At 41.4% G+C, this 11,924-nt stretch overlaps 1 protein-coding gene across 1 annotated transcript; it reads left to right on the top strand.

Moving 5' to 3' along the window:
• The first annotated feature begins 5,907 nt into the window (after positions 1–5,907).
• TSPYL1 (TSPY like 1) lies at positions 5,908–11,307 on the top strand. Its single transcript, XM_082668940.1, has 2 exons — positions 5,908–8,554; positions 11,225–11,307. The coding sequence occupies exon 1, from the start codon at positions 5,997–5,999 to the stop codon at positions 7,305–7,307; it is 1,311 nt and encodes a 436-aa protein (XP_082525066.1). The 5' UTR covers positions 5,908–5,996; the 3' UTR covers positions 7,308–8,554; positions 11,225–11,307.
• Positions 11,308–11,924: the final 617 nt, after the last annotated feature.

Raw genomic sequence — 11,924 nt, 5'->3', positions numbered from 1 at the left:
TTGCTCCCTCTAGTGAAAAGCGATGGGAATACCGTACCCCCAAGTATTCAAAGGAGAAAATCTCTGTAGAAGCGATACCTTCCTAAGGGGTCTCTTGGAAATTTGTGGAGGTGAGTTTTAGATATTACAAAGAATGGAGGTTGTTATTGGCTTTCATTAGGTGGGCCAGGGATGCTAGATATCACGCAGGAAGTCCTCATCAACAAGACACTGGTCTATTTCTGGGAGGGAAACCCATTTATATTTATCTATCTGAGCCTGGAATTTAACATAATTTTACATATAAAAACAAAATATGTTTGCACTGTTTTACTATACAATGAATTTTCCAGGAAGGAAACTATGGCATTTCATCTGACAAAACACTGTCAGTTGTAAAACATAATATTACTTAAATATCACCAAGAATGAGAGGAAGATAGAGAAAAGGGAAAAAAACATTGCCAATAAACTATGACACAATGCATTCTTATACATAATTTTATCTCTATTTAAAGGGCTCCTTTAGACATATTTAGACACAAGTCAAACACACCTGGACACATATAAAAGAAAAAAAAAGCAAAATAAATGAAGGTATTTCTAAAACTTCTTTATATTCAGAAAATTTTTGACTCAGAGTTGTCAACATCCATGTTTTTCAAAACAAAATTATTCTCTTGCTATCGAGTATTTTGATGATGCTGTATTTCTTAAAACAGTGCTCAACTCGTGTCCAGGTTTTCTTCAAAGCCACTGACACCAATTTCGTATGTTTTGATTTTGGCACTTTTTGAGCCTTCCAAAGATATTGATGGAAAGTTTTCAGAGGAGAAAGACATCCATGTGGATTAAAGTAGTCAGTGAAAGCTTCATGGAAGAAATGACACTTGACTTGTATCCTGCTATGGGTAAGAGCTGAGGGGCTTGAGAAGGAGATGGGGCATTAGGACATAGTAACAACTAGCGGTTATAACCATTCTTCACATGGTCTTCAAAGAGTTTGTCTGGAAATGAAATCGGTAACAGTAACCCGGTTTGCATATGTTCAGGCAATGACAGTAACAATGATCATTACTGACACCTGGCTGACAGTGCTTATAAAACACACCCTGCTTTCAGAGACGTGAAAACGTATTTCTTACAATGGAAGAACTACAGAGCTGGGCAAGCGAGGGGAACTTTTCCAGAACTTAACCAAGATTTAGTCACCATTTCAGAAAATCTCATCACCAAAAATAATGCTACTGATGATATCTGAGCCACCAGGAAAACCTACCTGTATCAGTCTCCATCCATGGTGATTAGAGCAACAGGTGTAACTTTCTAACTACTTTGTCATTTCTTATAGCTTAGGCATGTTAATGCCTTTACACGTTGAAACAGATACTATTATAAATTACTTTTATTTCTCTTTTATATCAGGTCGTCATTATATTGATGTTTTTGTATTTATATGTGTAGGTGGATTACATTATCCATGAATTTCAAGAAAGTAATGACTATTAGAAAATATCTGTTATAAAAGGGTGACATTGGGTCTGATAGGGTTTAGAAAATACTGAATTTAGGTATCACGAATAACTGGTTTTCCTCTAAACAGAAATCAAATTCTTGGGCACTTACCTAACAAATATTAATATGCTTGTGGATAAGGAAATGGGGGAGGAGGCATAAAATTGCATATTAATTTAACACTAAGAGAGGACAGTTTATGCTCTTATTTTAAGAAGTGACTTCTCATTTTGTTCAGAGAGCATGATCTCTTGAGTCAAACTATCCGGATTTAAATCATGGGTCTATCATTTTGCAGGTAATTTTGAGTGACTCAGTCTCTGCCTCATTTCCCTAGTGGGTAAAATGAAGTTCATAACAGCATTACCTCAACAGGGTTCTTATGAGAACTAAATGATACAATGGGATGGTGTTTACAACAGTGACTGGTACCTCAGAAGCAGTAAATATGTGAAAGCTTCATTAATTACAAGCATAAAATATATCATTCTGCAAAACAAAGATGTCTGAACTTCTGCTAAAATCATTACCATCCGAGAAATCTTTCCTGAAGAATCAATGATTCCTTGAAATATGGAGAATAATTTCATAGTTGTGTGAACGTTTCCTCACAGAACCATATTAGAATATATTAGATTCCTTGGGGTAGTGGGGTTTATTGCCAACTGCCCCACAACTGCTCTGTAGTGTACAAATACATCTTAGATTCCAAAGTGCAAGAAGGTAATATATGAAACATAACCAAAATATATTCCCTCATCAAGTAAAATGTAAAGCAGTACAGACACACTGTTAGTTTTTGTAAGATCATCAAGGTTTTAATTTATTCAAATCAACAAATATCCTTAAGAATCTACCAAAATCTCAGCTCCATGCTATGTTGAGTAAATACAAAGGAAGAAGCAACTGGGCTCCTATCTCATGGGATGATGCTGGGATGCTGAGATGATGAGACTGACATGTATGAAACAACCAGGGTCACTAAGAGGAAGAGTATAATTACATCTAAATTGCATGGCACAGCTCATAAGAGTTGCAGAAGTTCAGAAGAGGAGTGGTAGAGTGGTAAAGGAACTCTACCTTAGGGGTAGAGTTAGGGACAGGGAGGCAAAATGTAGCGTATGACCTTGGTTAAGGCAGTTAACCTCTCAGCATTATTGTTTCCTCTTCTATAATGTTTGACAATTTAATGCATGTAAAATGCCTAGCACAATCTAAAGCAAGAAAGGTTTGTGGTGAGGTCTTACAGAATGGGTAGTATCTGCCCAAATAGAGTGTGTTTCAGAGAGCAGGATAACCTGCCTCATATAAAAGAGACACATATCCCTTTTAAGGTTTTAGGTTAAAAAAGGAAGAACTCACAAGGAATAGCCCTACTATAATAAGTACAATCTTCTGTGGCAAATAGCAACCACATTTCTTTTCCCTGCATGGCAAAATAACTCCTTTAGCATGTGAGACTTGGTGCAGGTTGAAATCCTAGACAGTTCCTTCTGACAAGCAGACGCTTTCTTTAAAAAAAGAAATGGCATAGAACACACATATCTGCTTTTCCTTCTAAATCCTTGCTTCTAGCTGCCCCTTCTCTTATTCAAAAGTGAGCACTTACTCCAAAGTGATCATAACCTCGGCCCTCCATCTTCTATAATAAAGAGTTATAATCACAATCACTTCTCTACTGTGATTTTCAGATAATTAAAATTAGAAGAAATTTAAGTTTGTCCTCATTCCTGATTCATTCAACCAAATAGCCCATATCATGGCCTTTTTCAAATGTACTGACAATAAGAGAAGGAAGGGTTCCCCCAAAGTGTCTCAATACTTTTGGGGGAAATTACACTCACCACAGTCCTGATTACATTTACATGCACCACCTATCACTGGAGTCTTTCCTAACATTATCAGTTAGAGTACTAATTAATTATACTTTTGGACATCATAATGGTGACTTGGACAAATAAAGCCACATCTTCTAGTACTGGTCAAAGCCTGATACTGTCTTCTGCTCAAAAACAGAAGGCATGTTAGTAATAAAAGCTTCCACTTTAGGCCAAATTAAATTATTCTAGTTCCAAGACAGAGGATGATTTCATAGTAATGAGGAAGAAGTGGGCCTTGTGGAAAATTTCATTATTCATTCTTATCTATACAAAAGTAATTTCAGCCATGCATTACAGGCTCATATCCATTTCTTGCAGACAGAAATGAAGTAAGGCTTGGAATCATTACCTTGGCTTGTTCAGAAATGAGAGAAGAATTGGAAATACAGTGCTGGTGGTTTGAGGCTTTGCTATGTAGCTCACCCAAATATGTCAGTCCTTTCAGTGTTTGTTTGTCATACAGTGTGACCACACAAATATACATTATTTGTAAAACAAAACTGTTTTCCCTGTGGTTTTTCTATGCTTTCTGAGGCTTTGATGCATATGTCCAAATTCATTCTGACTAGGATTTCGTTACTGAAGACAGTAGAGCAGTCCTCCGGTTTGCTGGTGGCTGACAGGAAGGAGAGCAGGGTGACAACCCATGTGCCCCTTACTTCTGCAAGCACCAAGCTGCAGGCAGAAGAAACCGTATTCTGTGCATCTGTTCCTTTGTTTAACATTCTAATAATCTATGCAACACTGTGGAAGGCAGTGTACCAGGCACTAGGTAAACAGTACTAAACAAAACCATAACCCTGTCCTGGAGTTCACAGTCTTCTCAAACATATTTTATGGTAGGTTTTGGGTTTAACTTTGCCTTTCTGTGTACATATTGCCTAAGTATATTTCTGGACTTGATAGCCAAAAAGAGACTCAAGATATGATACATCGTAGCTGTTGGGAAGGACCTCAGGGGAAGCAATGGTGAGGTTGAAGGGGATGCTGCCAGGAAAAACTTGAGCCACACATAGACACAACCAAACCGCAATCCAAGGAGTGTTCATTTCATACTGTTGTAACAAATTACGACAAACTTAACAGCTTAAAACTACACAAAGTAATTATCTTACAGTTTTGGAGGTTAGATGAAATCAAGGTGCTGGCGCAGCTGCATTCCTTTGGAGGCTCTATGGGAAAATCTATTTCCTTCCTTTCCAGCTTCTAGAGGGTACCTTTATACCTTGGATCTTCGTTCCTTCCTCCATCTTCAAATCTGTTTTTTTCTTCTTTCTCTTTCTCACCTCTGCTCTGGTCATCACATCTCACACTTGACACTCCTGCCTCCTTCTTATCATCATAATTACACAGGATCCATCCACCCGAATAATCCAGGACAATCTTTCAATCTCCGGCTCCTTAACCAAATCAAATCTGCAAAGTTCCTCTTGCCACCTAAGATAACATACAGGTTCTGAAGGTTAGGACATGGACATCTTGGGGGGGCCATTATTCAGTCTACTATACAAGGCAAAGCAAATAGAAAAAAAAATGTTTGCCTCTTTTACACCTTGAGGCAACTAACCGAAAGCTGGCATTATGCAGTTTCTTTTCTACTTACGACCATTTTGGTTACCGTTTTAACTGGCTTTTCTTCATAAAAATGGCAGTGGGTGGCCCCTCCACCGGTATTTCTCTGAGGCCTCCTAACTCTCTAACACCAGTTTTCCTCACAACAACTAAACCTGAGACACTGACATCCCTCTTAAAGTCGGCTCTATGAGCTAATTAACATGAATAGATACTTCACCAAAGCCAACCTTTCCTACCTCCTTGCAGAACTAAACTCGTTAATAGATTAATAGTTTACGGGGCTGGAAATAGCTTTTCTATTTCCTGCAGTGAGGGGCCATGGAGCAAGATTTAGCAAATCGATCCTGACTTAATTCCTGCAGACATTACGCAGGACAAGCTCTTCTTTGACGCAGATTATAAAGGTAAGACTAGCAAGGAACAATATGCATCAGTTTCGTGGTGAAAAGTCGCTCAGTAGCTTTTTCTCCCAGTGATGTCAGAGGCCAGAATATTTTCATTTCACTTCTACTTGAGAAAAGGGAAACAATTTGCTATTCAACTTAGTTTAAAAATAAAGAGAAGATTTTTGCTCCTGGCCATTATGGAATAACAGGGAGTAGATTTACCTTCCTGCCTAGAAAATACCAAACACCAGAAAAACTTGTTTTCAGACGACAGCAGGCAGTGTAGTACTGGGATCCCTACAAGCTGGAGGTACTCTCCAGATGCATCGCAGGGAAGGTCCTCACTGCTTCAGCCTCTGAGTGCGAGCCACATTTATTTACGTAAGTCAAACTACCAGTCCACCCGATTAAATTCATAGGAATAAAACTAAGAAAACACGCTCGGATCGCAGGGTACCAGGTAAGCCGCGCCAGGACTTGCCAATTCTCGCGTCAGGGTGAGAGCTACAGCCGTGACGTCACCCTCACGGAGAGGCTCGCGAGACTAGCGAGTGGGTGGAGAGAGCGGTGAGTTTTCGTTGAGAGCGGCGGGTTTTCGCCGAGCGCGGCTTCTGCGGGGAAAAGCAGACGGTAGCCTGACGTTTGTTTGGCTGCTGCCGACATGAGCGGCCCGGATGGGGTCGAGAGGACGCCTCTCCCTGAAACCCCCAGTCTCACCGTCCCCGACCGTGCCCCCGGAGACCTGGATTCTCCCAGGTGCCTGAAGCTCCGTGAGGAAACCGAGGCGTCACAGGTGATGGCGGAGACGGGTGAGGGGAGCTTCGAAGCCGTGGCGCCCGCACCGTCCCAGCTTCCAGAGGAGCGGGGCGCCCCCCGCGCTGCTCCCGCAGATCCGGTCTGTGACGGTAAGCCCCAGATCGGAGGCGGTGGGGATGGCGGTTACGTAGCGCCCGAAGCGGGGCAAGAGCAGGCCCCGCCTCCCAGTGAGCGACTGGAAACGGCGTTTGTATCCCTGGCGACGGACGGCAGCCGGGGAAATGGCTGCCGGCGGGGAGAGCCGCGGGGCCCGGGTGGGGAGAAGGCCCTAGAAACCTGTGGCGCGGAGAGGTTCGGATCTGAGCTGATGGCGGAGGCGAAGGCTGAGGAAGTGAAGACTGAAGAGGGCCCCCTCTTCTCAGTCGCAGTGGATGAGGAGGTGGCGGAGAAGGAAGGAGTGAAGGAGGGGGAGGGAGTGGAGCAGGAGATGGAGATGGAGGAGAAACCAGTAGGTGAAGAAATAGAAATGGTGGAGAATAGAGTGGTGGAGGAGGCAGGGCACCGGCCCTTGCGGATGGATCTCCGCATGAACCCTCTGGAGGCCATCCAGCTGGAGCTGGACACTGTGAATGCTCAGGCTGACCGGGCCTTTCAGCAACTAGAACATAAGTTCGGACGGATGCGTCGACACTACCTGGAGCGGAGGAACTACATCATTCAGAATATCCCGGGCTTCTGGGTCACTGCCTTTCGGAACCACCCCCAGTTGTCCCCCATGATTAGGGGCCAAGATGCAGAGATGTTAAGATACATAACCAATTTGGAGGTGAAGGAGCTCAGGCACCCTCGAACAGGCTGCAAGTTCAAGTTCTTCTTTCGAAGAAACCCCTATTTCCGAAACAAGCTGATTGTCAAGGAATATGAGGTCAGAGCCTCTGGCCGAGTGGTGTCTCTTTCCACTCCAATCATATGGCGCCGGGGCCGTGAACCCCAGTCCTTCATTCGCAGGAACCAAGAGGTCGTTTGCAATTTCTTCACCTGGTTTTCAGACCACAGCCTTCCAGAGTCTGACAGGATTGCTGAGATTATCAAAGAGGACCTGTGGCCAAATCCACTGCAATACTACCTGCTGCGTGAAGGAGTCCATAGAGCCAGACGTCGCCCAATAAGAGAGCCAGTGGAGATCCCCAGGCCCTTTGGGTTCCAGTCTGGTTAAACTTTGCCCTTGGTAATGTTCCTGCATAAAGTCCCTTTCCGCCCCTTGCTGGACCTGTGCTTGGGCTACAGAAATGAGTATGCCTTCTACTTTTTTTTTTCCCCCTTTCTTTTTCTGACATTTCTGCAGCCTTTTTCCCTTGGACATTCAGTTCTCTCAGCCTCAAGATTGAGACCATCATGACCACGCTCCACCACTTCCACATGTGCATTAATATCACATGCTGCATGGCCATGATTCACCCCACTCCTAAGCCAAGTTTGTGATGATGTAAATTGCACTGCCTTTATCTGCACTACTTGGACCCCGTTTGTTCCCAGGGCCTCCGGTCTGCCTCTTATACCTGGAATTCTAGATTTGTCTAGGAGCCCATTCTACCCACTTTGCTCTGCAGTACAGGCATATGGCCTGTGGACAGTTGCGGGCCTTTAATGATATCAAGGGAGAACAGCAGTGGACCACTTGGCCTGTATGATTTATGTGACTCCATTGCTCTTCTTGTGCCTCTGGTCACCGCCTGTCGCTGTCTGCTACTGGCTGTGCCCTTGGCTGCTACCTACTGGATGAACATCTTCTAGACCATTGTCAGCCCCACTCTGGTTTCTGGTAAACAGTCTCCAGGTTTCTTGCCGGCACACAAAAGACCTTCCATTCTTCTCCCCAAAAGACCTCTTCTCTATTCCTCACCCCACCCCGCTTCCCTCCACTCCCTTCATCCAGAACCCTATTAACTGTCAGGCAAGCGGTTGAGGTGACAAGTTAGACTTGTCCTTGTGGCAGGATGGTCTAAGGCTGGTGTCCTTTCAAAGTACCAGGCTTTCTCAGCCTCAACTAGTGAATTCAGCCAAAACCTAGGTACCTCTTTGTGCCTCCTTTTCTCATCGGGAGCGTGATTAAGTGCCAGGGTGGCAGTACACTTTCTCCATTGTCTCTCTCCTGGCTCTTAAAAGAAGTGATAGCTCATAAACATTTGCAGAATCAGGTCTTTTAGTTTTAATTTGGCTCTCCATTATTTCCAGAGACAGGTTGTCTTGTGTAATAGACTACCAGAGCTCTTACTTCCCTCTGCTTTCTTCCCTATCCTCCACCCACTTTAGCAACATCTAGAGGGTTTAAAGGGAGACAGATTTATTAGATTAAATGAAAAGCGATATCTAGGCCCTGATGGATGGAAGAACTAAAGATACTGTGATGGGTGCCCAAAGCATGGGAAACTAAACAGAAGACCACAGGCAAAAATGAACCAGGTAAAAATTGGGCCTAAAATTAAGACTGAGAGCCTTCAAGGAAGGTTCTTTCTCTGTCATTGGTGATGAGAGAAGTTATTTTTCTCAGGATAAACATGGGAGAATTGAAGGGGGTTGGAATGTTAAATATGTTGTCTAGAGAAGAGATCTTTAAAGAAATGCAACTCAACTTTGAGTGCTTTCTCTCGTTTTCATTTGACTGACTTTATGAGGAGGATTAACACTGTGTCTTTTATTTCATTAGTATTTAGTAAATCTTGTTATGTTATTTCTGCTTACTGGGAAAATTGAGCTGTACAGGCTTTATTTTGCTTTCAGTTGGGAACATTTGAAACAGTCTTATTTTCCTGTATGATATAGAGACTTAAGTGAATATCTATAGCGGATTTCAACTTGTTTCTGTTAAAACCGTATCCTTAGAAATATAATTTGAATAACTAGTTCTTGTCATATTATTAAGACTTTGGAAATTGTTGTCTTCGTGGAAAAATAACATACTAAAAATGTGTGGCTTGATTGTCTTGATAATTTCCCAGTTAACAACTTAGTAATTGATGTGTCTCTTTTCCTAAGTAGCATAAATACTTGTGAGGTTGCTCTGTCTCATTGAAAGTATACCATTGATATATTTGTCTTTCCTTATATGCATGATGGTAAAATAAAAGCATGTTACTCTGCTAGATTTCTTATTTCTCACCCTGCACATAAACACACATGAAGAAATTGTTCTAGGTGATGGCAGGTTATGGAATTATTAAAGTTCTTAAATGGATACAATAGGCGTTATCCCAAAAGTAAGAAAATGAGGAACGCTACTGTACTTTCAGTAGGGAGGTTTGTTGTTTCTGTTGTTTTACTTTAAAATGGTAACAATTTCAACTTCTTACTCATGATTGCATTCTTTTCCATACAGCTTGTGTAACACTATCCCCCCTTCACTTCCTTAAAGCTTCCATTTCTGTCTCTATAAATGATATTCTCAGGTCATTCAGGCTCTCTTTATTCATTTGTGCATTTAGTAAGCAAACATTCATAGAGTTCTTATCATGAGTGATACACTCTTCTATCCTTATACTTTCTCAACTGTAGAAACTTGTTTACTTCAAACCTCACCACCTTCTGTGTCAAATCCTTTAAGGCCTGTCATAGATAACTCTTTTGCCTTACAGTTTTTCTATTTTTCTTAGGGAAGATGAAATATTTCTTTTTGTACTTAGTGTACTTTGTAGGGACCTCTGTTCTAGAAAATAACATGTAATAATTCATTATAGTGAATTCCACAAATATTAAGGCATTTTGTCAGGCCCTGGGAAGATAACAAGACCATTCCCTTTGTTGTTAAAGAATTGGGGAGGGCTTCCCTGGTGGCGCAGTGGTTGAGAGTCCGCCTGCCGACTCAGGGGACACGGGTTCGTGTCCCGGTCTGGGAGGATCCCACGTGCCGCGGAGCGGCTGGGCCGGTGAGCCATGGCCGCTGAGCCTGCGCGTCAGGAGCCTGTGCTCCGCAACGTGAGAGACCACAAGGGTGAGAGGCCCGCGTACCGCAAAAAAAAAAAAAAAGAATTGGGGAAAGACTGATGTCCAAATAATTGACACAGTGATACAGTAAAATAAAGAGATATACTTTCACATGTTTTTCACTCTTTCCCTTTCTTTCTAATTTGAAAGCTTTGTGAAAGCAGAGGTAGGGTGTCTTTTACCCTCATTGCTACATCTAGCATAATGTTTTGCCCGTACTTGTCACCAGATAAATATTTATTGAATGACAAAATGAATAACTCAAATGGAAAAAAAGAACAAAATAACTTAGTACCCAGAAAAGACTTTTGATGAGGTAATGGAAAGAAGAAAACAGTTTTCAAGGCATTTGTAAAAGTGATTGTCAACAAATTTGCAAAGCCTGTCTTAAATAAATTTCTTGTTTAATAATTAGAAAAGGTTTAAACACTATAACTAACTTTTCACTTGCTATTTTAACAGGGCATTAATTTTGGATCAACTTTTATGTGCTTTGTTTTTGTACATTTTAAGGTGACGATCACACTGGAGATAGAAAGGGGGTTAGACTCTATAGACATGTTCTGTCTAATACAGTAGCCACTTGTCACCAATGGCTATTGAGCACTTGAAATGTGGTTAGTCCAGATTGAGATCTGCTAAAGTATAAAATACATACTTGATTTCAAAGACTTAGTGTGGAAAAACAGAATGTAAAATGTCTGAATTTTTATATCGATTGCATATTAAAATATTTTTGATATATTGGGTTAAATAAATATTAATAAAATTAATTTCCCCTACTTACCCATTTTTAAAAAGTGGCTGCTGGTAAATTTTATATAGGACAGTGTGGTTCTAGACTTCTTGATGAATATGTCAAAGCATATAAAATATCTGTAGAAGTTTAACATGTTAATCTTTTCTCCCCATGAAATTTTTTGTGACTTTAGGGCAAGGTTTATCTAGCTAAAATTCAAGATGTGTAAAGTATAGCTAGAAGCCAATGGGTAAAAGGTAAAATGATATGTCTTTAATCAATTTGTTTTTGAGTACCTAAGATATACTCAGTACTTCATAAAACGTATTGCGTAAATTAATTTGGGGTATAAGTAGGGTAGATATGGGTGCCAAATTTGCACTTGTAACTGATAGTTACATTGGTTATTTAAGGTAGTCTCGGGCTTCCCTGGTGGCGCAGTGGATAAGAATCCGCCTGTCAATGCAGGGGACACGGGTTTGAACCCTGGTCCGGGAAGATCCCACATGCCACGGAGCAACTAAGCCCGTGTGCCGCAACTACTGAGCCTGTGCTCTAGAGCCCGTGAGCCACAACTACTGAAGCCCGTGCGCTTAGAGCCCATGCTCCGCAACAAGAGAAGCCACCGCAATGAGAAGCCGGCGCACCACAACGAAGAGTAGCCCCCGCTCGCCACAACTAGAGAAAGCCCGGGCGCAGCAAGGAAGACGCAACTCAGCCAAAAATAAATAAATAAAAAATAAATAAATAGTCTCTAACAACGTTTATGACCTACAGCTTCGTATTTTTCTAGAATAAAATGGTCTGTATTTTTTGGTTTACAGATGTACATGAAGCTCAGAAAATAATTTCAGTCAGTAAACACACCATTTTGTGTATGTTATGTGGGCTCCAAATTTTAACAATTGGCCAGCAACAGAAAGAAAATATCCCAAGCTAGCTTTGGACCAAGTCAATTCAATGCTCACCACTTGAAGAAGTATATTTTATTTTATTTATTTTTTAATATTTTATATTTTTATGTTCTCTGTACCTTCCTGAAAAGTGTATTTTATTTTTGAAAATTAGTGTCGTCTAAAGTGTAGTGAAAATTACAATTTGAAGCAATTACTA

The sequence above is a fragment of the Grampus griseus genome (assembly GCF_964374135.1).
Source record: "Grampus griseus genome assembly, chromosome: 13".
Classification (NCBI taxonomy): domain Eukaryota; kingdom Metazoa; phylum Chordata; class Mammalia; order Artiodactyla; family Delphinidae; genus Grampus; species Grampus griseus.
This window is presented reverse-complemented; position numbering and strand designations above follow the sequence as displayed.